Genomic DNA, 27382 nt, shown 5'->3' with positions numbered 1-27382 from the left:
AGCACCCTATCTCTCCCGGATTTCCTACATGCATTAAAAAACACTCTGAATTAGGGTTTAGGTCAATTGTATCTATAAACAAGACCTTTTTTTATGTATTATCTTTATCTTTTGCTTGTGTAAAATAACCTACCCCCTACCTTGAGAATCATACCTCCTTCATCCGTCTGCCATTGAAGAATTCCTCCGAGCTCCAAGGATTCATCAAGGTCATTTCTCATTTTAAAACTTTTATGTTTTTAAATTGATTTTGTAAAGTTATTTTGTGTTTGAATTAATTATATGAGATAGGCTAATTAAACACGTTAATTAATTTTAGTAAAATAATTGAACACAAATAATTAATATTTTGTATGTTTATGTTTTCAATATCTGATTAAGTTTATCAAAAAAATATTTTCATGAATATATAATTAACGCCTTAAACTATTCCAAAATAATGGGTGACTCATCCAGGTTATTTGCAGCTGGTGGACAATATGGTTGAGATTAATATTAAAACGTATTAGTTACTATTGTGGTTAGTAAAATAATGTCATGTAACTTAACATAACGTAACGTACCTTAACAAAATGTAAGGTAACGTGACGTAATTTAACCTAACGTTATGTTACATTACGTTACGATACGTTACGTGATGTGACATTACGTTTACGTTACGTCATGTCACATTACGTTATGTTACGTCATGTCACATTACGTTAAGTCACATTATGTTACGTTACATCACACATTATGTTATGTTATGTTACGTTACGTTACCTACGTTACGTAAGCTAACGTTATGTTACGTAAGGTAACATGACATTATGTAACGTTATGCTACGTAACATTACATTACGTAACCTATGTAACGTAACGTGATATGACGTGGCGTGACGTGATATGACGTGACGTGACATGATGTGATGTGATATGACGTGGCGTAACGTAACGTAACATGACGTAACGTAACATAATGTAACGTGACATAACATAACTTAACATAACGTAACGTAACATGACGTAACGTAACGTAATGTAATGTGACATAACGTAACTTAGTGTAATGTAACTTAGTGTAATGTAACTTAACATAAACTAACGTAACATAACTTATTGTGACTTGGCGTAGCGTAACGTAATGTAACTTAACTTAACTTAACGAAACTTAATGTAACTTAGCGTAACATAACTTAATGTAACTTAATGTAAATTAACTGTAAAACTTGTCCTCTCTGATATTAGAACCTCATACCTTGACCCTAGTCATTTTACCTTTTCAAGTTGCGTGTAACACACAGTTTGCATGCAACTTAGTTTTTTTGCAAGTGATTAATTAATTGATAACATTTTAAGCAAGTTGCGGGGCTAGTGGGATATTTTACGCACGTTGAGGGGACTTCTTTGAAAGTTCATGAGGCCAATCAAACTTTTTGGACAAGATAGGAGGCAAATGATGTATTAATTCATTAAATTATCTAAATCTATAATTGTATTAAAACTTACACTATAGTGGTGTTTAATTGAAAACAATTAATTCTTAAAAAAAAATTAAAGTTCAATCAGGACTTTAATTAGTGACATCAAGCTAAATGATATAATGTGCATAGCGTTATCACTATCCTTACGATCCAAGCCCAAAGTGTGATAAGGGCCTAAACGCGTCCAAGATAGCCCAAGATTCACTTCAACAGGTCTGAACTGATCTAGGCGACCCACGCCCAATGAGCGACATCCCATCATGGCCCCACAAGGTTCAAACCTGAGCACTTCAAAGGATCTTCTAGAATCTTACGAGATAAAGGATTCCTCGTAAGGCTCGGACTCCTTAAGGGATTAGACATCCTAGCTCCATAAGGATTCTCAAAGAAGATGACAACCTTAAACACTATAAATACATAGGTATAGACACAAGGTTCAGTACATTAACTACTATCTCTAAACTAGTCCATACCATTCCATTCGGTCCTAGCTAAGAAACTGATTTACACATCAGAACGGGTTTACCGAACTTCGGCCCCATCTGACCCGCATACTATTTTGTAGACTCAAACGCGACGTCAGATCAGCATCATGGTTTGGACACGTGACCATGATCAAGTAACATGTTATCAATTAGTCTAGAAAAAAGTATAATAACATATAATGGTATTTTATTAAAAAACAATTAAAGTTAAATCAAGAGTTCAAAGTAAATACGTTACTAACTAGTGATAAAATGAAGCACATATGTTACTAACGAGTGATAAAATGAAGCACATACGTTATTAACGAGGGATAAGATGAAGCACATGTAAAATATAGAAGAGAAGATTTATAACTGAGAAGGTAACAAATTGACTCAATTTGTTAATGTTAAGAACAAGTTTGCTCTTTATTGTAAACTTTAGAAATAAAATTATACAATTTTAAATTTTAGGAATAAAATTGTTTTTGATTATTTTACACCTTATTTCTAAATATAAAATTAAATAAAATTAAATTAAATCAGAAGAAAAAGCATTTAGAAGTTTTTTCCAAAAAAAAAGCATTTAGAAGTAATGTATTTAGGAAAACAAGGGAATAGATAGCAAAAGAAACGTGATATGGTTGGATAATTAAACATTTATTGCAAATTTTTTAAGAAAAAAACAAAACTATTAGTATTGCAAATGAAGATGATCATCGTTATAAAATTTTGTTAATGGATATATATCATCATCATCCATGACTTAATTATGTAATTAAGTTTGGGATCATTTTCTGTGTGCAATTAATTTTGTATGTTGGAAAAATATATAATGCATAGGTTCTTATAATACTATATTTTGGAATTTGATATTATAAATCACTCTAATAAATGAGTACATTTATCGAGAGTACCGATCGATGGGTATTACCTGTTGAGAAATCATCCATGTATATATATATAATAATGATCACATAAATGTGCTTAGAATGATCATTTTGATAGTTGGCTGCTTACCCTTTATTTATTTATTTAATTTTCCTTTGAGTTTCTCTTTACAATAAGAATATATCTTTATAACAAAATAATCATATAATGCGGATGGAATAAAATAATGTCCATATTTTTTAATAAAAAAAAGCCTAATACATTATGAAACTTGTCCAAAATAATAGATTGGTTTCCTAAACTTTGTAAGTATCTTACCGGTTCCTTAAACTAGCTTATTTCATATTATCAGCTTTCTAAACTTGTTAAAAATAGATTAGTTCCATGAACTTTGCAAGTGTCTCACCAACTCCCAAACTTGCTTATTCTGTAACAACCAAATATATAAACCATAATATTAACTCTCAATTTTCATGTATTCAATCTCTCAAACATGCAACACTAACTCTTATAATAGGTTGAAATGTAAGAGAAGCGGAAAAATTACCTCTCGAATAGATGAAGACATATTTTTAGAATTTAAGTTTAATAAGTTTTGTAATTAGTTGTTATAGAATAAGCAATTTTATGGAGTTGGTGAGACAATTACAAAGTTCAGAGAACTAATCTACTTTTATGGACAAGTTTAGGAAGCTGATGATATGAAATAAGCCAGTTTAGAGAACTGATGAGACACTTACAAAATTCAGAAAAACAATCTACTATTCTAAATAAGTTCAAAAAACTTGTGATGTATTAGGTTTTTTTTTTTTTTAAATTAATATGCACATCATTTTTTTTATTAATAGTCCATTAAAAAAACTTAAATAACATGAGAAAAGAATCGATCAAAGGCAGTCATATTCCATCACCGAATTAATTATATGATAGAGCAACATGTTCCGAAATTTCTTCATGCAAACGTGGAGACAACTACTCACGCGTTTTGCTCTCCTCTTTTCTTCTTCTTATCATTCTTTCTTTTTTTAATCAATTCATCTTTTTCATTCGAAAGAATGGTAGGCAGTGTATTTTATAAAACAAAAGTTAGGTCAAAATATATACCCCACTATATCTAAAAGGAAATATTTGTTTTTTCTTAATACAAAAGGGTTCTCTACATTTATTTGGAAAAGGTTAGCGTTCTAAATTTTGAAAATGTTGTATTAATTTTATAAAATTGTTTAAAATGAGATGATAAATTACTAAGTGCTACCTGACAAAATAAGATGAGATTTGAAAAAAGTTTAAAGCAAATATTACTTTGAGAAGTTAGTAGATCAGTTTAAATAAATTTAGAGAACTTATAGAACAATTCTTAAGGAATTGGTTGTAATTGGTTTATTTCTTCTCATTTGTCTTGTACATGCCTTATAAACAATATCGTAAGAATCGAACTTTATATTATAATTGGATCATTTATCATTTAGTTCAACTAAATGATTCGGGCAGGGCCCTCGGTCGGAATTGCATCGGTCTAAGGTCGAAGATTGGAAGGGGTAAAAAAAATTATTAGGTCATAAATATATATAACCTGACAAAAAATTATATATATTGTTAATACCATTTAGGTTTTAAAATATCCAAATAATTAATATTTTAGATTTAAAAGAGGTTCAATTGATTTTTTGAAAATAATTTGAAGATTAATTTAAAAAAATTGTGAAACATCATTTTTATAGGTTAACAAAAGTATTTGATGAACATAATATTACGTATTGTACAATGAAATAATTTTTTGTTTATCATTTATTGGAATATATTTTAAATTTTTTTATGTATAATTTGTTTTTATTAAATGACCCATATCTCGTATTTTTCTAGGGCCATGGAATGTCAAGACCAGCCCTGAACTTGGATTGATAAGATCGATTGATATAATAAAGAATATATATATTATCTTTATTAGTAATTTCTTTATCAAAGGGTAAAAATCCTCATACATGGCTAAAAAAACTAATGAACATTTTCAGCATTGTAAAAATACTAAATAAAAGAAAAATAATTGTAGTAATCATGTTAAAAATAAAATGAAAATTGATATATCTTGATTAAAAAAAATTGATATATCTAATCAAATCAAAGATGATAAAATTATGCAGGCTTGTCACCTTCCTGAGCCTGTCAATTGTACTACTCCCAATCACATTATGCAGGCTTGTCATCTTCCTGAGTCTGTCCTCAAGGATCTTGATAAAATTAATCGTAGGTTCCTGTGGGGAGAAGCCGAGGAGGGGAGGAAGATCCACCTCGTTCCTTGGAATGAGGTTTGTCAACCTAAGGATATGGGAGGTCTGGGCATTAGGAAAGCCAAGGATAATAATAAAGTCTTATTAATGAAACTCATGTGGCGTATGTGGAAGTTTCCTTCTGCTTTGTGGGTTCAACTGTTATGCGGGAAATATCGGAAGGATAAGGTGTTTGGGGGTCCTAAGGAAAGAGTGGTTAATTGCTCCTTTCTCTGGAAAGGCATTAGTGCGGTTTTTGCTGAGTTTTGTTCAGGGATTGGGTGGAGTGTGGGAAATGGTAGGTCCATCAGTTTCTAGAAAGATATATGGTTAGGGAAAAAGCCTTTATTGGAAGTTTGTACTTCTTTGCCGCCTTTGGATAGTCTAGACTGGAAGATTGCAGATGTGGTGGATTCTGAGGGTGAGTGGATTTGGTCTAAATTTGATTCCTACCTCAGTCTGGAATCGCTCCTTACAATTAGAGGTGTTCAGATTAGTAGCAAAGTTGAAGACAAGGATAGTTACTGTTGGTCTTTGACGAACAACGGGGCCTATTCTTGTAAGTCAGTGTTTCAGGGCTTCTATCAGGAGTTGGATACCTCGTCCCCAGGGGTGTGGAAGACGATTTGGGCCTTAAAAGTGCCATACCGTATTAGAAGCTTCCTGTGGTTAGGGGTTAAAAATAGGTTGCTTACTAATTCGGATAGGAAAAGGAGGCATCTGGTGGAGTCTGGAGCTTGTGGCAGATGCAGAAATAATGAAGAGACTTTGTGCCATGCTCTCAGGGATTGTGAGAAAAGTATAGAGGTTTGGAGGAGAATTCTCCCGAGGAATATGCTCTCTTCTTTCTTAGCTCACTCTGAGAATGATTGGTTTGTTGATGGGATTAATGGGAATCTTCTGGCTGAGTTGAATCAGGGTGTTCTTTTATTTGTGGTGGTTTGCCATCAGATTTGGAGATGGAAGAATGAGGAGATTTTTGGAGGGAAAACGGAGCCTCTGCCGAATGTCTTAGATTTCTTTTCCAAGAAGATTAGCACCTTGGTTGAGAGCTTTGCCGAGGATCCCTTGGTTAGGGTTGTCCGGAGGAAGGAGGTCCATCTGTTAGGCTGGAGTAGGCCGAGAGAAGGTGTGGTGAAACTTAACACTGATGGTTCTTGTCTTAGGGACGGGAGAATTGCCGCAGGAAGGGTTATTAGAGATGATGGTGGCAGGTGGGTCTCTGGTTTCTCTCAGAATTTGGGTATTGGTTCGTCCTTTTCTGCAGAACTTTGGGGAATTTTTTCTGGCCTGAAGCTTGCTAAAAATCTGGGGGTGATGAAGCTTCTGGTTGAGTCTGATTACCAGGAAGCAATTAAAATGATCTCGGACAACAATGTTATTTGCCTAAATAGCCAAAACTTAATCAAAGGCATTAGAAGGATTGGCTCCTCCTTTGATTCTCTTAGCTTTGCTCATATTTATAGGGAGCAAAATCGCGTTGTGGACCGTCTGGCGATGGAAGGGCATTCTAGAATGTTGGGTCTACCTTTCCTTCTCCTCCGGTCTTCATCTCTTCTTTGATCTTGGAGGATGTGGTGGGGGTCAGCTTCCCTAGGCTAATCCCGGGTTGAGCGGCCTTTGTTTGTTTTGTTTTTATTTTTCCTTTTCTACCAAAAAAAATCAAAGATAATAAAGCTCATAATCAATAATAGGACAAATGTACATATTGAGAGTGAGAGGTTTTTTTTATTCTTTCTGTTTTTAATTGTTAAAAAAAATAAAAAAAAACTGAACTCATTGCAGGTCTTGGTTGAACCGTCGGGTCCAAGATTGACACTCGGTTCTTGCCGAGTTATTGTTAATGATCAACAAATTCAACATACTCATGCCGAAGACCTAGCTAGTTCTCAGTCCGACCGATGGTCCGGTTTAATTTAGACAACATCATTTATAAACCAATTATCATAGTTATTTATAATTACTTGCGTTGCACCCACAAATCAAAACATAATATCATCACAACTATTATAAGGAGAAAAATCTCTTGATTCAGAACCGCAGTTCAACCTATTATTATGTTTTATATTTATTTAAATAAATTCAATGAATTAATACGTAACTTTAAACAGATTTAACAAGACTAATTTAAAATTCATGTACCAATTGAATTATTTAGTCAATTTACATAGCTGAAGTATTAAGAAGTATTTCATGTGTATAACATGTTCCAATTTGAAGAGATGCAGGAACCACGAAACTTCTTCAAACTATAATTAACGGCTACTTTTGTCACCGTCTTCAATTTCAACATTTTGCCAATTTAAGCCTTTTTGGAAAACCTAAATCAATATAGAATAATTTATTTCTTCCCAATCCCAGTCAGTGATATTAAGAAAAATTGATAAATAATTAATTAATTAATAAATACTAATAATAAAGTAACTAACTTTGAATACTGAGTTCAACGAAAAAAAAAAAGGATAGGGAAGCTACGTTCTCTCCACATCATACACTAGGCAACAAATCGATCATTTGACTTTCCCCTTTCCATCTTTTTTATTCCCCAAAACATTATATAAATACACACTTCTACGCAGGGTTTTGATCATATCCCGCCTACTTTCCCTTCTCTCTAGTACGATATAATCAAGGTATGTGTGTTTCTCTTCATTTTCTGGGTTTCGCGATTCAACTCCAACCCCCATAGCTAACACTTTTTCAATTCTGGCTTGCAAACCACTTTTTTTATTACTATTTTGGTCAACATGGTAGATATGGCTGTCTTGCAAAATCGAAATCGATTTTATGATCCAACAAATCAATTTCAAATATGGAGTTATTGCTGATCGTTCAGACTGATTCTGATTGTAATGGAGGAGTCTCACTCCATTTCTCTGTTTTTTTAGCTGTCGAAAAATGTTGATACAATTGTTATAAGATCAAGACAAGCCTGTTTAATTTTATAAATCTATTGGCTGGATATACTATGATGCGCTTTTTGTGACAAATGATCAATCAAATCGATTTGCTGAACTGTGAAATTGAGGACGTACAGCTTAATTTTTGGTCTTTGCTTAGTGTTGATCCATGATTTGAAATTTATCGACGGGAACGTGAAATTTCCTCTGGAATTCCAGTATTTTTCAGAATCTGTTGTAGATTTGACACCACTAACGGATGTTTAATCTAAATAAAAAAACTGTAAATTAATTTTCGTCCATTAATACTTGGAGTATTTGGTTCTGGGTTTGCATCGGATATTGCAGTTCCTTTCTGTTCAATCTTTATATATTTGCATTTAATTTCTTGCCTCCAATTGAGCTCAATGGAACATTAATGTTTTACAAGTTCAACATTGATATAGAATGTTTTGGTTTCTGTTTTCAGATGGCTGACGAATCAAATGAAGTTGAAACCCGAGCACCTAAACTAAATGAGAGGATCCTTTCATCTATGTCTAAGAGAACTGTTGCTGCACATCCATGGCACGATCTTGAACTAGGTAAGCAAATTGGTTGTTTTTTATTGGCTTTTTTACAGGTGCAGAAACTGATGTTCCTTCAATGTGATTGTTGTATACAGGTCCCGGAGCCCCCCACGTCTTCAATGTTGTATGTCTTTGCCCAACCTTTATATAATCTAATAACTGAAATCTCGTCTTCCTGGTTGTAGATTTTGATTGTTGAATGATCCTTTTGAACTGTACAGGTGGTTGAGATCACAAAGGGAAGTAAGGTCAAATATGAACTGGATAAGAAGACAGGGCTCATTAAGGTACCCATGTGAAAATGTACTTGATATAGAATTTAATCTCTTAATGCTTGTTTTACACCGATCTTTTATCGGAATATATCTCAATAATTGTCTCTTATGCTCCAATTTAACAGGTTGATAGAATCTTATACTCATCAGTGGTGTATCCTCATAACTACGGTTTTATCCCTCGCACCTTGTGTGAAGACAATGATCCTTTGGATGTTTTGGTCCTCATGCAGGTGACTTATGTGCTCAAACTCATCTCATTTTTTGCCTAGTGTATTTTGAAAATTGTATTGCAATTTAATCTTTCATTCCTGGTTCGATTTTCAACAGGAGCCCGTGCTTCCTGGTTGTTTTCTGCGAGCCAGGGCCATCGGACTTATGCCCATGATTGACCAGGTAAATTTATCTGAAGTTGTAAATCAAAATGATGCATCAGATGCTTATTTCCCTTATTTAGTAATCTAACTAATCTGTGTTTTGATTCAGGGAGAGAAAGATGACAAAATCATTGCAGTGTGTGCTGATGATCCCGAGTACAAGCACTACACTGACATCAAAGAGTTGGCTCCTCATCGTCTTTCTGAGATCCGCCGATTCTTTGAAGATTGTAATTTTCATAACCTTTTTCCAATCAAGTTCATCCTTTTTCTCTGTTATTGCCAATGAATAATCATGGTTTCATAACGTTTTTATGCAGACAAGAAAAATGAGAACAAGGAAGTTGCAGTTAACGAGTTCTTACCCTCTAACCACGCGGTCACCGCCATACAGTACTCAATGTAAGTATCTCTGGAATGATCATAAAGATTAATGATTTGAATGCTCCATAATCTAGGTTGATTATGATATTTTTCTTTTTATCATTATTGGTTATGCAGGGATCTTTATGCAGAATGTTATTGATCTTAGTTATGATATTTTATCAATATTGCAGGGATCTTTATGCTGAGTACATTCTGCACACTCTGAGGCGATAGGCAAACAAACCTATGCAATTCAGCAATTTTTGCCCATCTGGGAATTCCTCTATATATTTTGAATAAATTGTTTGTTCAATCAAATATTACAGTATAAACTATATTAACTTTTTTGTAATGATTTATATCCATATGTTTTAAAGAAGAGATTATCAATGATATATCTTAATGGTAGATGCTCCATGTTTGTATTTTTACAAGTTCAAAAGATTCAATTCTAACCGTTGAAAATACCAATGCCTAAAATATTATTACATGATTAGTAATCAACAGAAGATGTTATTCTCACCTGCCTTAGTAAAGCCATTGTAGGATTCAACATTAAAAGCATAACTAATACTCTATACGATCTTTATGTGTGGTCAAGTTTTTCTCAATGCAACATTAATTAGACAATTGAAATGACTAACTTATCTTTAATACTTATTTTATAAATCTTTATTTTCTATATAAAAATTCTCTCTTCGGCTTAATTTACATTATTTACATTAATACTAAACATTTCTTGTACTATAAAAGGTAAACATGAGAAATCATTACTAAATGAATATATACAAAACGATATATAAAAATGAACAAATTAAAAAACTTAAAACATATAATAAAAAACGGATGAGAGTAGTAAGTAATCATCTATTTATAGATTGCTTGATTATGATAAAGAAAACAACTTTAGAAAAAGAGCTTCGAAAAAACATAGTTCCATAATAAATTTAGTTTTAAATAACTTTGATTCTAAAACTTTTTCATCTTTTAGATTGTTGACTATTATTTTGAGTCATTAACTATTATAACTTTATAAGGAAACCACGATGTTAGTAACTTTTATCTCAGATTTTGAATGAATGATCATAATATTAGTAAATTACCCAATATAAGTTATTACAACATACAATGAACACCGGGATTTCCAATATTAACTAAAATGAGTTTGGTAGATCAAAGCAATTTACACGATAAAACCCAAAAATAACTCTCTTGACAATCAACTAATTACTCATATTATTAGACATTACATCTTTTGCAATATCATAAATACAATGTTACTTAACAGTAATAATTAATCTCACCACTTACGGCACAAATAGTCTTTAAAACTGAAACATAGTTTTTAGGAGTTTCATTTATTAACGAGATTGAGGTTAACAGTACCAACTTAGAACTCACAGCATCATCTAGGGTAAATTACACATATGGCCACTGAATTTTATCCATTTTAACATTGTGGGTATTGAACTTCAATTATTGCCACTGAACATTATATTTTTTTAACACTGGCGGCCACTCAACACCTCAAAACGACCGTTGACGGACTCAAAATAAAAAAATTTGAAGAATTAATGATGTTCTAAGAAACTTTAATGCTTGAAAATTTTCGTTTTGAGGTAATTTAGGTGTTGTTTGGTTAGAAGAGAGGGAGTGAATTATTAGAGAGAGAAAACTCCAAAAAAAGATGATTTTGGAAAATAAAAATGTGATTTCATAGTAAATGTGTGTGAACAACTTTAATTCTTAAATATTTTCATTTTAAGGTTGTTAACGGTCATTTTGAGAAGTTAGGCAAAGTTAAATGATAGTATATGTAATTTACCCAATATAAATTATTACAATGAACACATAATTTTCAATATCAACTAAAATAGATGGGGTAGATCAAAGCAAGGCAAAAATGAATTAAAGTAGATGTGATTTACTCAACATAAATTATTACAATAAACACATAAATTATTAGGCTCTGTTATTTATTACTTAATTTCAGTATCAATCAGTTTAGTGAAGTAATTTATCATTGTTTATTATAATTATTTTTTATAATTATTATTTTTCACTATTATTATTATCACTATTATCAGAATCATTATTAATTTTATCAAATTTTTATTTTAATTATTGCTATTTTTAAAGGATTATATTATTATTTCAATTTCAGTAGAATTCAGTTCAGTTTATTTATTTTTTAAGTCATAAAGAACATAGCCTTACTTCACAATAAACTAATTGTTCATATTATTGGATAGGAAATATTTTGCAATATCATAAATAAAATGTTACTTGAACATTACAAACATTACCCAATTTAGATAAATGATGAAGGGATAATCTCAACACTAACCGCATGAAAAGCCTTCAAAACTGGATCATAGTTATTAAGAATACCATTTATTATGTGACATTGAGTAACTTCTAGCGTGAGATTTAAAAAATAAATGGCCAAGGCAAAGGCAAAGTTAAATTATAGTAGATTGAATTTATCCAATATAAATTATTACAACCAACAAAGAATTTCCAATATTAACTAAAATGGGTTTGGTGTAAACGAGCCGAGCCGAACCCTAGGTAGGCTCGGTATTGGCTCGTTAATATCTCGAGTCAAGCTCTCTCGAACCGAACTTTGACGAGCTTTGACCAAGCTGAGCTTTAGTCGAATCTAACCAAACTTTGACCAAACCGAGCTTTTATCAACCTTCTAGCGAGCTTTAACCAAATTTATCATACATGCATATAATAAGTAACATATAAAACAAAAAAGACTTATAACATACTCTATATGAGTTTAAAATATTTATAAACAAAAACAATCATGTTATTACCGAGATTTCAAAATAGTAGATGATACTTGTGGTCGGAAAACACAAACTCGGAGAAAAATTTCAAGCAATGAAATATATATTAAAATTTATAATGTATTTTGTTCTTTATCAAAACCTAATTATCTAGCTAAAAACTCCAACGTCTAAGATATTTTGTGTCATTTTTTTATGGGTTAAATCTTATTTGAATTGTGAAAAAATCTAATAATAACCAATGAAATATATATAGTAATTAAAAATATATCGAGCCGAACCTAAGAAAGTTCAGACTCAGCTCGTTAGTGCTCGAACCGATCCCGAACTCGAGTCCTATCGAGCCGAGCTCGAATAATTTGCAAACTACCAAGACTCGTTTACGCCCCTAGGTTCGGTAGATCAAAGCAACTTATACGACAAAACTAAAAAACAATTCACTTGACAATAAGCTAACTGCTCATGTCATTGGACAGGAGCATGAATTCTAATTGATTTGTTGTTTCACTGAATTTTGGAATATCATAAATATAAGTACAACTGATTATTTATTGCATCAGCTGTATCAATGATGAAGAGATAATCTCAACACTAATAGCACAAATAGTTTTCAAAACTGGAACATAAGGCAAAATTGAATTATAGTAGATGTAATTTATCCATTATAAATTATTACAATGAATACAGAATTTCCAATATTAAATAAAGTGTGTTTGCTAGATCAAAGCAACTTACATGGAACAACTCACTTGACAATAAAATAATTACTCATATTATTGGACAGGAGCATGAATTCTAATTGATTTCTTGTTTCACTGAATTTTGGAATATCATAAATATAAGTACAACTAATTACTTATTGCATCAGCTATATCAATGATGAAGGGATAATCCCAACACTAAGGTTATAGGTTATTAGGAGTACCATTTATTTAAGAGTTCCAAGAGAAGAACCGCTGCGGAGTCCTTCGCCTTTTTTACACTTGGCATTGGCTCCCCAATGCACTCATCTGTCCACCCTCTATCAGAAGTATTCACGCGAACTGCGAACGTGAATCTCTTTGCATGTGCAGGGCCACCCTCGCTCACACACCTTAAAAATGCCAACTATTATGTTAACTGCTAAAAATAATATATGCAAAATGAAATATAATCTATGTACCGGTAAAAGGGCATAGGCCAATTTCTTCTCAAGCAGATATCATTTAAGGTCTGCCTAGTGAAAGTATGATTGCCACTTTTCTTCGTCTTTCCATTCTCCTCTGCCTTTTCCTTGGCTTCAGCTTCTTCCTTCTCCTTTAAAGCAGCAAGTGCATTCCGAGCAGCAAGTTTCTGTGCCATTTTCTTTTGTGGATTATGAGCAACTCCAAGCTGAACTCCATCAATGAAAACTTCAACTGTAGCCAGATTGCCACTTCGGGTGGCTTTGTATTCCAACCCTTCAGCCTGTTGCTGGCACCGCTCTTGCAGCTCCCTAACAGGATGCATTGGGAGTGTTTCCGGAGTGACCATTGGTTGCAACAAAGGTTGAAAAACCTGAGATGAAGGCCATGCAAACAAAGATTAGTATCATTGAATATCAGTTTTTAGCAGTAATAGCGAGCCAAGACCATTAATGAAACTAACCTTCCAAACAACTGAAGTATCTCGTGTACTGTCCAGGAATATAGCACCTGCAATAGACTCAAAAATATCGCCAAGAACCTTTGGAGCTTTGCAATCTCCCAAACCAAAGGAATTGAAACCTGGCTTTGACAATTCATCATGAACTTCCTTCACAAAGTCCCTAATCTGAAACGTATGTCTATAAATGTCAGGACCTTTTTTACTTGACAAATCTAGAAAGAAAATCAGAGCAACAAGAAAACAAACCTGCTTTTCAAGGGCACTAGACCCGTGGCGAAGATGCAAATGGAGTTTATGTTTAACTGCAACACGTGCAAAGTTTTCATTGTTTACAGCAGCTGCTCGCAAATCTGTCAGGCGACCTGGGGGAAGATTATCATACGTGAAAAACAAATGCCTCGTGATGAGATGATCTAAAACTGCATCACCAACAAATTCTAATCGTTGATAGCAGGATACTCCAGAGGATGGTCGTGAAGCATGAGTAATAGCTTCTATCAAGAGGCCCCTGTCATTGAACTTGATGTTCAGGGCACCTTCAAGGGCATCAAAATCAACGCTTCTAAGTACACTTTCTGGAATGTTGGATGGCCTTACTGCAGAATCTATCTCTTCTTTATCAAACTCTACCTGGATCCCTACCCATTTCATTAGGTGGTTTGCTGCCTTCTTACCACCTTCAACATAATAAATACCAATCAATGCTTCAACTACATCTGCCAATGTCTTGCTGGAGAGGACTCTGTATGAACTAGAGTCGCCCTCAAGCTCACCATCCTCTAGATCTGAATCCTCAAACACATCACTGACATGATTTACTTCTACTTTATCCTCAGCACGTGAACTTTCCTGATCAAATAAAAAGGAGGAGTCTCCATCCTTTGCATCTTCATCAAATACAGGCAACACTCCTGGTGCAGCCCATCTTGATGGAGCAAAACGGTCTGCCTGTATGTATGATTGAAGTCCTTTACTCAACGCATATTGGTAAAGCACCATGTTACTCACCATTTGTTGTCTCATCCTCGTTAGCTGACCCTCGTGTTTTTGAGGATATTTAAGAAAGAGAAATCGACTAACTACCCATTTGAGGTAAGCATCACCTAAAAGTTCTGCTCTCTCATAGCAGAATGTCTCTTGGCATGATGCTGCAGTTAAGGCTTCCAAGATCTGTAGGCATAGAAAGATGTTAAATTAGAAGGCAATGACAGTGTTGGTTTTTGCAAGAAATCTACTCGAAAAAGTACCTTAGAAGCAGGGACCGGAAAATTAATTATATGCTTCAGTTGAATGGCAAGCAGCATACTTTCAACCCTCCTCATTATTGATGGCAATCTTTGCGCACCTCGAATAAGTGATCCAGGAAGAGGGTGCACTAAACATAGCTCAGGAGGAAGAAACACATAGTATGTCTTGTCAAGACTCTCTTCAGTTTCCCCTTCAATTGCTATAGAACAAAAATTACAAAATTTCTCCATTTAGCTATAGAAACTACAATTTAAGAAGCAGAATTTCTAAGATGAAATGATATCACTATCTGAATGAGAAAAGAACATACATTCAGAGTGTTCAAACCGAGGAGATAAAAGATTCTTGCAGTATGAAACACCACGTCCTCTAATTAAAGGTTGACGCTTGTATATCAAATCAACTCCATACCTGTTAATAATACATAAAAGACAAGACAGCCCAACACAACCTCCGTTGCGCTAGAAGAAACAAAAGCTTCTCCAATCTGTGAGGACTAATGAACTACTGCCATAAGTGAGGAAACCATGGACCACGTGATTTATATATTTAAACAGTAGTTAAATTATTCCAGAACAGATGTAGAGAAGCTTCAGTCTCTTCTGGCACATCTGAAGTGCATTGAGGCCATTAAGTCCTAGTGTTAAAAAGACTAAATAGGGTAAGAAAAACCACCCAAACAAAGGAGAAAAATTGAGGATGAGAAATTTGATGTGGCTCATACTTTTGCCTGTAATAATCAGCATATGAGCTGTACTCTAAAGGACCAAGATAGCCCTCTTTCCTAGGGAAAGAGTTTTCAGCAGTCATGTCATAACATATGGAATCCACATAGAACCTTTTCCCAGAGTGAGCAGCCGTTATAATTCTCCCTACCAAATCTTCAGCATGAAAACAAGTATCAGCCATCATCAATCTGCCATTGGTTAACAACCCTCTACACACTTCATTTCTATCCCAAGTAGGAACCAATCCAGAAGCTTTCACCACATCAAATTGTGCTACAGCTCCTCTGATACCATATGTGGGATGTGATTTCTGTCCAAAAGCCATGCCATGACGCAATTTTCCAAATCCATACTCCCTTCTATCTCCACCAAGAGTCCTCTCATTTGTACCAAGGTAAACATCTGGTCTAGCCTTCTGAAGGGGATTGTTCCACGCATCAGTTTTAATTATTTTCTCAACTAGATCCCAGTCAATTTCTTTCAAAGGATCTACACACTTATCGCCAACCATAGGGACAAACAAATATGCTTTTGCAGGATCCCATGGAGTGGTGGAAGGTTCAACATCCACATCCAGGACAATGCTCATCAATCTTACATGAAAGCTTTTAAGGGATGCCAGCTGCACATGATTAGAGTTTGAAATTATTAAGCACCATAAGATGAAATGTCATCCCAGAAAAGGGGGAGGGGAAAAGTGTATTTATTACTTGAACAGTCCAATTAAGACCAACCTGACTTTCATTAATATCTACTGGACCCCTGAAGACAAGGGATGCCTTTGTCTTAATGGTTCGAGCAATAAATAGATCCATCGACATCGATAACACCTATAACAATTGATGTGATAGAGGTAAACAATTTATGTATTCGTCCAATATTAGAACTAGAAACAAATATTACCTCTGCATCCAGCTCGTTGCCAGAAAGCACCGCAAACTCTGAAACTTCAGTTAAAAATGGATCTTTTGAAGCGCCACTATTTACACATTGAACAGCATACATATAAAGATGAAGCACTTTGGAGTCATTGCAACCATCTCTTCCACATAAGATCCATTCTCCCTGAAAGGCCAAAGCAGTGTCAAGCATGTGGGTGTGTGGTGACAAAATGAAGATAGTGCTGGTTGTTAGCATATGTAAAACAGATCAAATGTGCTTCCAGGGAAAAGTCGTCAAGAAAATTCCTTAAAAAATCTATCATGTTGTTTTCTTAAGAGAGATCATGAATCAAAAGATCTTTAACTGCCTCAGTATCAAAACCATGAAGCTTTAATAGGGTTGTCTTGTTGTATTGAATCTTCTGTGCAAGATACCAACACCTCATATAATAAAAATTGTTATTGCTATGGCTTTTCCTTTTTCATTCAGCATTCTTTTAAGAAATCCCCTCTTCCCATAAATAATAACCACGACAGAACCAATATCAAAATGTATTAACTAAATCTTACAAGTTCAAAAAATTTCAGTAGATGCTAAAAATCAAAATAAATGGCCACGCATGAAACAGTGACTATGGTTTTTGAACTCTTTCCTCGACAATATAGTGAATCATGTGTCTAGCACACCTCTCATACATGAACAAGATGAATTCTATGTTAACAATAAAATCTAGAAGTAATCAAAATAAAGAAAGACAAAAAACAATAGTCATTCATTTGACTGAGCATTGATGCATGCACTTAATTCTCAGTTATTTTGTGCTCCGCAATAAAATAATAAAGGTGCAATTTTAGCATTTCCGCTAATGAGTCTCCAACAATTGAAAACAAACGCAGATATCTTCTGACATTTACATGTCATGTCAGTTGCAACTCTATCAAACATGAAGCAAGTGAAATTTTGGCTGCTGTCAAGGAACTATTTGAACCAAAAGCGCTTAAGGTGATAGTTAAGATCCAAGAATAGCTTTTATTATGATCTCTGACAGCTGGATAGAGTTTACAATAAAGATCCAAAGTGAAAATGACTTGAAAGCCAAGTTTTCGCTATGTTCCTTATGCTTGTCAGACATCCAAAAAGAAGGCATTTTGTAAAATTGTATGAAGTCACTAAACTAAAGGAAGGACAGAAAAGAACACACTCCACAATCAAATTCTAGATTGAGATTTTCATTGCCAATAGATAAGAGATCAAACTAGTAAAAGAAATAAACAGAAAATGCAGCAACTCAACAGCAAAGCTGTAGAAGAGGTCCAGGTCAGATGTTATACAGCTACCAAAATAATTGGAATAGTTTTTGAAAATTATGATGGCTAATTGCAACTTGCAAGACTCATGTGCAAAATCACTCGGAAAGACTATTCTTTCGGCAGTCTATTCACTGACAACTGCTTCCAGTTTCATAAATTTTAAGTATCTAAACTTAACTAAGAGGCAATGATATGCATGTCACAAACTAACCTGGAGTATATTAGCTACACCTTCAGGATAGAAATCTCTATGCCTAGCAGTCCCAGGAAGTGGTTCGCCTTCATCGTTCTGGTCAACCTGTTCTTTTTCTTCCCCACTTCCCTTGTCTGGCAAGAGCATGTCAGTGAATGCTCCCATCTCATGGAGCTTCTTGCAAGCAGCCAAACAAACAGCCTACATGTGAAGTAGATAATCAGTACAGCTTCTTCAAGAAGTGAGGCTATAAAAAAAATGCAGCATAAAAAATTATAGCTTGCCTGTTGTGCAAGGCGCATGGAACTGCATATAGGACCATCGAGCTTCTCAAATGGTGCATTACAAGGAAGTTGAAGCTTGCATGAATATTCTGTGGGACCTCCTGGTTTCTCATGTTTCTCCATTATGAACTCAGGACGAAGTATTGAATACCTGAAAAAATGCACTTAAGCAAAAGATTAATATCAGAGAGTAGCAAAAATAAAAAATAATAGCTAAATTGTCAGCTGTAGATTGAGAATCAAAGCACCTGTCGCTGGGTAGCTGAGAGCAATAGAAATGAATAAGCCCAACAGCAGAATTCAAACTCACAACAGCACCAGTAGACTCCACCTGGTATACAGTTCCTGGAACTGAATCCACAGAAATTAACCTTGAAGGATCCTTGAGTTGACTAAGGTCAGTTCTCTCAATTGCTTCTCTCCGCAATGTCTCCTCACTATTCCGAGCATTCCTCAAGAATGCTCCATGAGACAGATTTCCCCTGAGATTTAAAAAAGATTAATGAATACGATTCTTGATTTAGTCTGAAGAAAATTCTCAATTGAATAGATTAAAAAACATTACCTCTCAACCATCAAGATGTAATCTGAACCAGGTTTTCTAGCACGACCCCTGGACTGAATGTATGCTAGAACAGTTTTTGCAAGATCAAAGCGAATGACAACATTGCATTGCCTAATATCAAGTCCTTCCTCAGCAACACTAGTAGCAACCAACAATGTCACCTACAAAATTGACGCAAACATGGTCTTAGATGCCTAATAAGAAATATTGAATTTATCAATGAAGTTGAGACAGGGTCCTCTGCATTTGGACATACACGGCCATCTCGAAATTTGGCAATTGTGTCTTGCATCTGGGAAGTGCGCATTTCCTGACTATTATTGTGTCCAATCAAGCTTGCACACCTGACAAAACTCAGAGATGGAAGCTCTGCAAAAACCTGCAAGCTTGGCAAAAGTATAACACAATGCTTGAGGAATTTGGAAAAACACGTATAAGAAGAAACATAATAAAGAAATAACTGTATTATTTAACCTTGGGAAGTACTAAAGCAGTTACTACTCTCTCGACAAAGATTATAGCACGAAAATCTTCTGTATGCTGATACTTAAGAAGAATTTTGATCAATGATTGAACTTTTGGGGTCACTTTTCCATCAGCTACAGCAGCCCCTATTACCACATCTACATGCTCTCCACCGGAGACAACTAAACCACCAAAGAGCACAAGCAAGGAATAAGTATCAAATTATTTCTTCAAAATAATGTAACAACTGAAACAGTAAAAGCAGCAGCAAATGCACAGCTCTAACACTTCCACCAGTGCACGTTGTTGGGTCACCCATGTAAGCTCGACCTAACTGAAGGTCACATGAACAAGGTGAACTTGAGCTTAAGTACCCTTAGTTACCCTCGGGATTCAATTCCTTTTACTTCTCTTATCCGAATAATTCCAAATTCCACTGCTCACTGCCACAATATATGTAGCTGTGTTTCAGGAATTTGACTTCCTAGAATTTTCTTAAAGTCCATGTCAGGAATAATTTGAGAAATATGCGCTTGACAACTTTAAAGTTCAACTTCAACTCAACCAAATCTTTGTTTGTTCCTAACCATTTGAATTGGCTGCAAGAATCACTCTTTCTCCAATTTTTATAATTTGAGAAAAACAAAACTGACTATTACAAAAATAAAAACCTATACCCACCATGACTGTCAGGGAGCTCTCCTTCTTCAATGTCATCAAGAACAGTCCCATCTTGAGCAACTCCATTCTCATTGTCAGGAGATTTTTCATCTTTATCAGTGACAGCCCCTTCTGATAATTGACACTGTATGAGCGCAACAACTCTTTCCAAGTAGGATTCTTGAAACTTGACATCAAGCTGGTAGTTTGCCCGCTCATCATTTTGTAATGCCATCAAAAAGGACTGTGCAACCTACAAAAGACATGACCACTTAAAAGTTTCAATACCTGTTACCTTATACTCAAAATAAATAGCATAATTCCTACCTTGTAAGCACACCATTGACCCAGTTCACTGAGTGCGTAATTAATAGCCCTCAACTTTTGAATTAAATTTGCAGCCCCATCACTTTCTGTTCTTTCAGATACGCCATAAACTTGGCGTAACTCTTCTTTAGCCCCAGCATCTCTAGCTCCCATGAATTGCCATTTGCTTCTTCTTGAGCTTGATTGTGCAGCTTCTTCCACAGCAACTTCCATTTGCTTTATTTGTTCATGAAGGGACCACAAACTGGCTGCTTTATCATATTCAACCACCACTTCTGAAGGCATTGGGACATGTTTTTCCAGTTCCTTGCGGTCTTTTATAGTACATACTACGGAATCTAATTTACTTTCAAGATTACGGATTTTTACTGCACAGTCCAACTGACTGGAAACACCTGAAGGGGGGGAAACATCAAAAACCATAACAAGAAATGGTACTTTGAAGGTTTATGCAAGGAGAATTTGTGCCTCTAAAATCGTGACCAATGAAATTCTTTTCCTAGAAAAGTATAAATAACTCCAAAATATGCATAGCTGCGAGCATAAAATTCAGGAGCCACAGATTAAATTATTACCTTTTAAATTAACTGGGGAAGCAGTCATTCCAAACACAGATGGCCTCTTCTCCTTTGGTGTTGTATGATAAAACTCAGACATAACTAAAGAATAAGGATGTTTCTTCACAGCATGATGACACTCATCTAGAATAAGAAGATTGATTGTTTCCATTTTGATTATGCTGTGTCTCAGAATGTTCAAAAGAATTTGGGCTGTCATCACTAAAACCTGCAGACAGGCAAAGGCAATGGAATACATTAACTAAGGAGATAGCACTATGGTTGAACAAGGAATAATATGGAACAAAACCATATTGACCATTTATTCGAGACAAAAAGCCAAGACAGAAACTTCAGTTTTTAAATAAAGACACATAACCTTTTTGGAAAATATAGGAATGGACTCAACTAAAAATAACAAATAAACACCTAGCTACTCATACTAATGACTAGAAAAAGGTTTAGCTTTATCAAGAAAAAAAATTCAAAAAAGTTACGTCCTATGAAATTGCGAAATGGATATAATCACTTTCCTAGCTCAACCACATAATGTACATAAAATAAACAAGTGCACTCTTAGAGTAATCAACTACACATTGTCAAATGCTTGATCATAAATCACGATGGATGAAAAGCTCCATTCAAGGATCTTCAACTCAAGCCAACAAAATTATACGACCCTTTAAAACATAGAAAAAGATAAAAATACTCAGCACATAAAGAACATTAAGAGTAGTCTACATCTCTAACTTACATCCATTCCACACACAAATGCCCTGGTCTTGAAGGGTAAACAACTACAAACTCGCCTATTTTCCTGAGATTGTAATTAATAACACAGGGCAGCAAAATATAGAATTCCATACCTTTTGATCTGAGAGATCTAGAATCATATTAAATAACCAATTCAAACAGATAGGTGAAAGCCTTCACTAATGGTTTTACATCTTTAACATGCCATAAACCACTTAAAGAAAAAAGTAGTATAGTAATGCAAGTAGTACCCGTAATCCATAACCAAAACATCTGGAGGACTATTTCCATCACACACATCAATTGTCAAAGCCAATGGCATTCCAGAATACATGCTACTGTCAAAGAAAAAGGAGATGCTAACAAAAGGAGAAATGCATAGGGCAAAAGATTGAAAAAAAAATTATAAATTGGATGCTTTTTATGAAGACACCTTATTGGGGCTAAAAGCTTCTGGATCACTAAGACTTTCGAGCTCACCAACTTATCAGTTTGCAGCTTCTTTTCATTTAAAGGTCGCTGATAACTCTAAATCCCTCATTTTGGAGAACAATTTGGGCAATGTATATCTATGAACACTACAACCAAAGGGTAAATTTAGAGGTCCTAGCTTGGAATATATACAAGTATCATCTGATTCAAATCAGACTAAAAAAAAGCCCAGGAAAATGAAGGATTTAGAGTTATCAGTGACCTTTAAATGAAAAGAAGCTGCAAACTGATAAGTTGGTGATTTCAACTTGTTGTTTTCCACTTTGTTATTTCAACTTCCATACACCATTTAGAGCAAAATAATTCTCATGCCTGCCTTCAAACTTAGGACTGAAAATTTGAGGAAATCCTTCACTAAAAAGATGCGACCATTATCTATCTTTCAATTCCAAATAGAGACAATAAACTATGGTATTAATAGTCAAGGATTCCTTGGTAGCTGCATTTGCATAAATCTTTCCTCAGACAGCATAAATATGTACCGCGGATAATTAAATAGCAAGAGCAATTAAAATGATAATTGCCACCATCAGTTGTAACAACAACAAGCTGGTTGTATAATGTTATTATAAAATTTTAGCGAAGTTGTTTGCACCAAAAATAAAGTTTTCATGATGCATACCCTGGCGTACACTTTTCATCGGATAAACATTTCTTTTTAGGAAACTGTTTCTTAAAAGCACATTTTAGGAAACTTTTTCTTAAAAGCACATTTTAGGAAACTTTTCATGTTTTCCTAGTACATTGTTCACTTAGAATTTCCTAGAGTGAACCTCATTTTCCCTCACGGGAAACATCTCAAATAGTGTACCTCGTGGGAAACCAACTTCCTAAATAGTGTACCTCGTGGGAAACCAACTTTCTATATAGTGTACCTCGTGGGAAACCAACTTCCTAGAGTGAACATCATGGGATACTTGAGGTAAACCTAGGGGATCATGAGGCCATTTAATATTTCTAACGTGTATTTTGTGAACCAATTAAAATCAGGAAAGTTTGAAAGCGTCATAATCAATTTCATCATGGAAGTCAAAGTTGAGCAGTTACTCCATACGGTGGAGAACGTGACTTGTGGAATGAAGCAGGAAGTTACCCCAACGTCTATAAAAGCAAGGAATTACGACCAACTCAACAACTCAACAAACCCAAGCAAAAACTCTAGCAAATTACCTCTAGACTCAGCAATTTAGAATACTCAATCATTCCCTTAGTTTCAATTTTCAGATCCAAAGTTCATTTATTTTTTCCAGCACAATTTTATTTTAATTGTTGTTTCATCATTTTGTCAGTGACTTGTGGAATGAAGCAGGAAGTTACCCCCAACGTCTATAAAAGCAAGGAATTACGACCAACTCAACAACTCAACAAACCCAAGCAAAAACTCTAGCAAATTACCTCTAGACTCAGCAATTTAGAATACTCAATCATTCCCTTAGTTTCAATTTTCAGATCCAAAGTTCATTTATCTTTTCCAGCACAATTTTATTTTAATTGTTGTTTCATCATTTTCTGTAAGGTCAGTATCGTTTTGATAATTGAATCTTTTAGGAATTTTCGGTCTCTTTAATTCTTACAATCGTTTGTTACGTAGAAGTTAGAAAGCGCACTCAATTTCACTCCATAGTTCGAGAATACTATAATTCTCTGGCACGCCCGCAATTTCCCACGAAAGAGCCAAACAAAAATTGGCACGCCCAGTGGGACTCACAAAAGAGCCAAACAAAAATTGGCACGCCCATTGGGACTCACAAAAGAGCCAAACAGAAGTATTGCATGGAAACAGAGGGAACTTTATATATTCGTCTTTACAGCAACAACCAGGTCTTAATCCCAACTAGTTTGAATCAGCTATGTACAAAATCTCTTTTAATCTATGGCTCTAGATGAAATAAATGTATAAAAGCAGGAACTTAACTAGACAACTGCAGCATAAGAAAACTGGCTACAAATACAGGATAATCAAGAGTTAGCAAATAGCTACCTGTTTTGAATCAAACTCGCGTTGCCACCTACGAGCATCCCAGAAATCTTGGCCCATTTCACCACAATAATGACCAACTTGATAACCAGTACGCTCCCGAACGACTTCTGCTTGCTGAAATTAGAAAAGCATAACAAAGCCATTGGCTCCCTATAACAGTCAATTAACACCTTAAATACAATCTAATCCTTGATATAACAAAATACCTGATAAACAAGTGGAACCTTGGGAACCAAAAATACAGCAAGCAATTTCCTGCCCTGTATTTTCAAATCATTAAAAACACTCCTAATGAGAAGTACGGCAATAAGTGTCTTCCCTGCACCAGTTTCAAGAAAAGCTATGGTATTTTTCTTCTTGGCCTGTTCAAGAACATCTAATTGATATTGACGAGCTTGTTCCTCAGGGACTTTCTCCTTGATCTCCTCGGGCTCCTTCTCTGCCTTTCCATTAGACTCTTGGTTTTTCCCATTGGCTTCCTTTTCTTCCTTGATATGAGAAGCTTCCCAAGTGCCACTGCGGAAAACCATCCCATTGGACCCTGAACGGTCCCTTTCCCAGTAACCCCTCAGTTCCCTATCCCTATCTCTATCTCTACCATCCCTCCTGGCACCACTGTACCGATCTCTTCTCCGAAGATGATCCCTCTCCCTTCTATCACCATCATCCCAATCTCGAGGCCTTTTCTTGTTAGAGTTTCTCTCCCTATCCCTAGGTTCGTTCTGCCTTCTACTACAGTATCCTCTCCCATTTTTGCAACTGGCAATCCTAGCCCTTTTAGGGCCTCTTTCTTCTTCATCAAAATCTCGTTCCCTTGGAACCTCAAGACCATTCGTATTCCCATTTTCCTTTTTTACAGAGGAATCCAATGAATTCAGTTTCTCTTCTCCTTTGCCACCTAATGAATTGAATCCATTAGCAAAAATTTCCACCTGAACTTTACTTTCAGAATTGTTTTTATCACTGCCATTTGATTGTAATGTGGAGCTTTGGACTCCACTTATGGAAAATTCAGAAGCTTCATCATTAAACCGCTCTTGCTTAACAATGCAATTCTGATGAATTCCATTACCAACAACAGCAGATGTACCATTATTGGTATTATTAGCAAGCGGAGGCAAACAGCTGCCATTCTTAATACTATCAAGAATGTGATCAATACCTCCAAAGAAATCGTTAGCAAGATTATCCTGAGTGGACGTATCATCAACTGTACCTTGAACAATTGGAGCATCAAAATCAACAAAATCGTCTATAAGATCAACAGGAATATCTTCACATGCATCAAGCCAGTAAGATGAGCCGCCGCCAGTCCCTGAAACCCTACTCTCACCCTCAGTCATAGTAATAACCTTAAACAAAAACACAAAGCACACAACTCTCAGAACGAAAAACTGCAAAAAAGAGAGAGAAACTAAAACAGCTCTAGAAATTAAATAAGGCAAGTATAACCATTACAGAAAGTGGAAAAAAAAAAGCTTAAGGATCTTGACGGGAGCAGTGATAAGATTAGAAAGTGAGTATGAGCGAAAGAGGGAGGGAGAGAAGGAGAAAGAGGGTGAAGATTTAAATGGCAGATTAGGGTGGATAGACCGTACGAAGCACGCAATAGTTAAGGGGAAAAGAAAGGGGAAAGAAAAAACCCAAAACTTTGAGAGTGATTCTGTAAGATTCCACGGTCTATCAACCCTTATTCTGCTTTTCTCCTCAACTTTAGACCCCCCAAGCGTGCGTGCGCTCTCTTCTCTCTACTCTTTCTGTATCTGTTTCTTTCTTCTTCTACTGCTCTTTCTTTTGTACTTGTGTTCTTGGCTTTTCAAACGCAGATAGATAGTGAAACCCCCCGGTCAGTCCTTTTTCTTTATAACTACAAAATAAAACTGAATAACATAAATTTACAAAATCCCTAATTTTCCTCCTAACAACATTAATAATAGCTAAACACTTTTTACTCCTTGTATTTCTTTAAATGGTTATGTAGTCCTTAGTTTTTGTTTCTCTCAATTTTTTAGTCCTTGGAGTTAATCATTAAAATTTAAAATAACAAAATTACTTTTCTAATTTTTATAATGATAATTTAGTTTTTCTTTTATTTCTACTATAATCTTAATTTCTTCGATATATATTATAACGGTTTTTATCACATGGATCTTAATGACCATGCAGTATTTGATCATTCATCATTAGATTTAGGCTTATTAGAATTTTAAAGTGGAATATGTAAAACTTGTTTTATTAAAAAAACTAAAATATCTCTACTATAGGAGTAAAGATATATTTTATAAAAAAAAAAAAAGTAAAGATATACAAAATTGTAAACGTGAATTTTGTTATCTCTAATAAATTTTAGATAACATAAACAAATCTAAAATTTATATATCAAGATTCTATTATTAGTTTATAAATATTATATTAAATAATAAAGAAAATGAGAATAAAAATTTAAAAGGATAAATTGTATAATGTTGTTATATAAACTAATATGCATATGTATAGAAATGTTGATGTTGATGCATATATATTACACAAATTTTATTATAAATATGTTGATTAAATTTTAAGACCAAGGCTCCGTTTATTTGTCGAAAAATATTTTTTATAGTTTCACGGGGCTTGAGATGGCTTCCGTTTAGGAATAAGGATGAGAAAGTAGTGCTTGCCGCGTACAAGATATGAAGCAGATGATGATTTGCCCTTATGCCTGAAAGTTTTTTTTTAAAGCATTTGGTAGTTAAAATTGGTAACTTCCACATCATCACACATACGCAAAAATAAAATGGAAACCTTTTAAAACGCCTTATACATGATTAACTAGTCCAAAAACCTACTTAGCTTTAGTCTGAATGAGTAACCAGCGCATTTAAAGTCTTTGAATATTCTAGTTTTTAAATTTTTTAGTTCGTGTTTGTTTCCTTTAGAGGATAAGTCAACGGATTATATT

General features: G+C 34.6%; 2 protein-coding genes across 6 annotated transcripts; one reads left to right on the top strand and one right to left on the bottom strand.

Annotated features, from left to right (window-relative positions):
- The first annotated feature begins 7562 nt into the window (after window positions 1-7562).
- Window positions 7563-9980, top strand: LOC136217341 (soluble inorganic pyrophosphatase 1). Of its 2 annotated transcripts, none has more exons than XM_066003942.1 (9): window positions 7563-7718; window positions 8455-8569; window positions 8650-8678; window positions 8776-8841; window positions 8955-9062; window positions 9160-9225; window positions 9316-9436; window positions 9527-9608; window positions 9708-9980. In XM_066003942.1, exons 2-9 carry the CDS (start codon window positions 8455-8457, stop codon window positions 9730-9732), a joined length of 612 nt encoding a protein of 203 aa, XP_065860014.1. In that variant the 5' UTR covers window positions 7563-7718; the 3' UTR covers window positions 9733-9980. The 2 variants fall into 2 exon arrangements, with proteins under 2 accessions (XP_065860014.1, XP_065860013.1); XM_066003941.1 differs by having other exon boundaries at window positions 7564-7718; window positions 9764-9980.
- Window positions 9981-13009: 3029 nt separating this feature from the next.
- LOC136217339 (endoribonuclease Dicer homolog 1) lies at window positions 13010-26257 on the bottom strand. 4 transcript variants are annotated; one of them, XM_066003939.1, is made up of 21 exons: window positions 25604-26257; window positions 24648-25339; window positions 24442-24555; window positions 21234-21444; window positions 20659-21053; window positions 20353-20584; window positions 19681-19853; window positions 19463-19585; window positions 19207-19367; window positions 18890-19123; window positions 18642-18792; window positions 18376-18558; window positions 16876-17037; window positions 16707-16802; window positions 15969-16594; window positions 15555-15655; window positions 15244-15443; window positions 14243-15166; window positions 13997-14161; window positions 13533-13906; window positions 13010-13463 (listed from the first exon to the last, which is right to left on the bottom strand). In XM_066003939.1, exons 1-21 carry the CDS (start codon window positions 25782-25784, stop codon window positions 13286-13288), a joined length of 5676 nt encoding a protein of 1891 aa, XP_065860011.1. In that variant the 5' UTR covers window positions 25785-26257; the 3' UTR covers window positions 13010-13285. The 4 variants fall into 4 exon arrangements, with proteins under 4 accessions (XP_065860011.1, XP_065860012.1, XP_065860010.1 ...); XM_066003940.1 differs by having other exon boundaries at window positions 25658-26257; XM_066003938.1 differs by having other exon boundaries at window positions 24648-25793; window positions 25900-26257.
- Between the last annotated feature and the right edge of the window lie 1125 nt (window positions 26258-27382).

Source organism: Euphorbia lathyris, chromosome 2 (genome assembly GCF_963576675.1).
Source record: "Euphorbia lathyris chromosome 2, ddEupLath1.1, whole genome shotgun sequence".
In the NCBI taxonomy this organism is placed as follows: Eukaryota; Viridiplantae; Streptophyta; class Magnoliopsida; order Malpighiales; family Euphorbiaceae; genus Euphorbia; species Euphorbia lathyris.
Note: the sequence above shows the minus strand (reverse complement) of the source record. Positions and strands in the feature narration are given on the sequence as shown.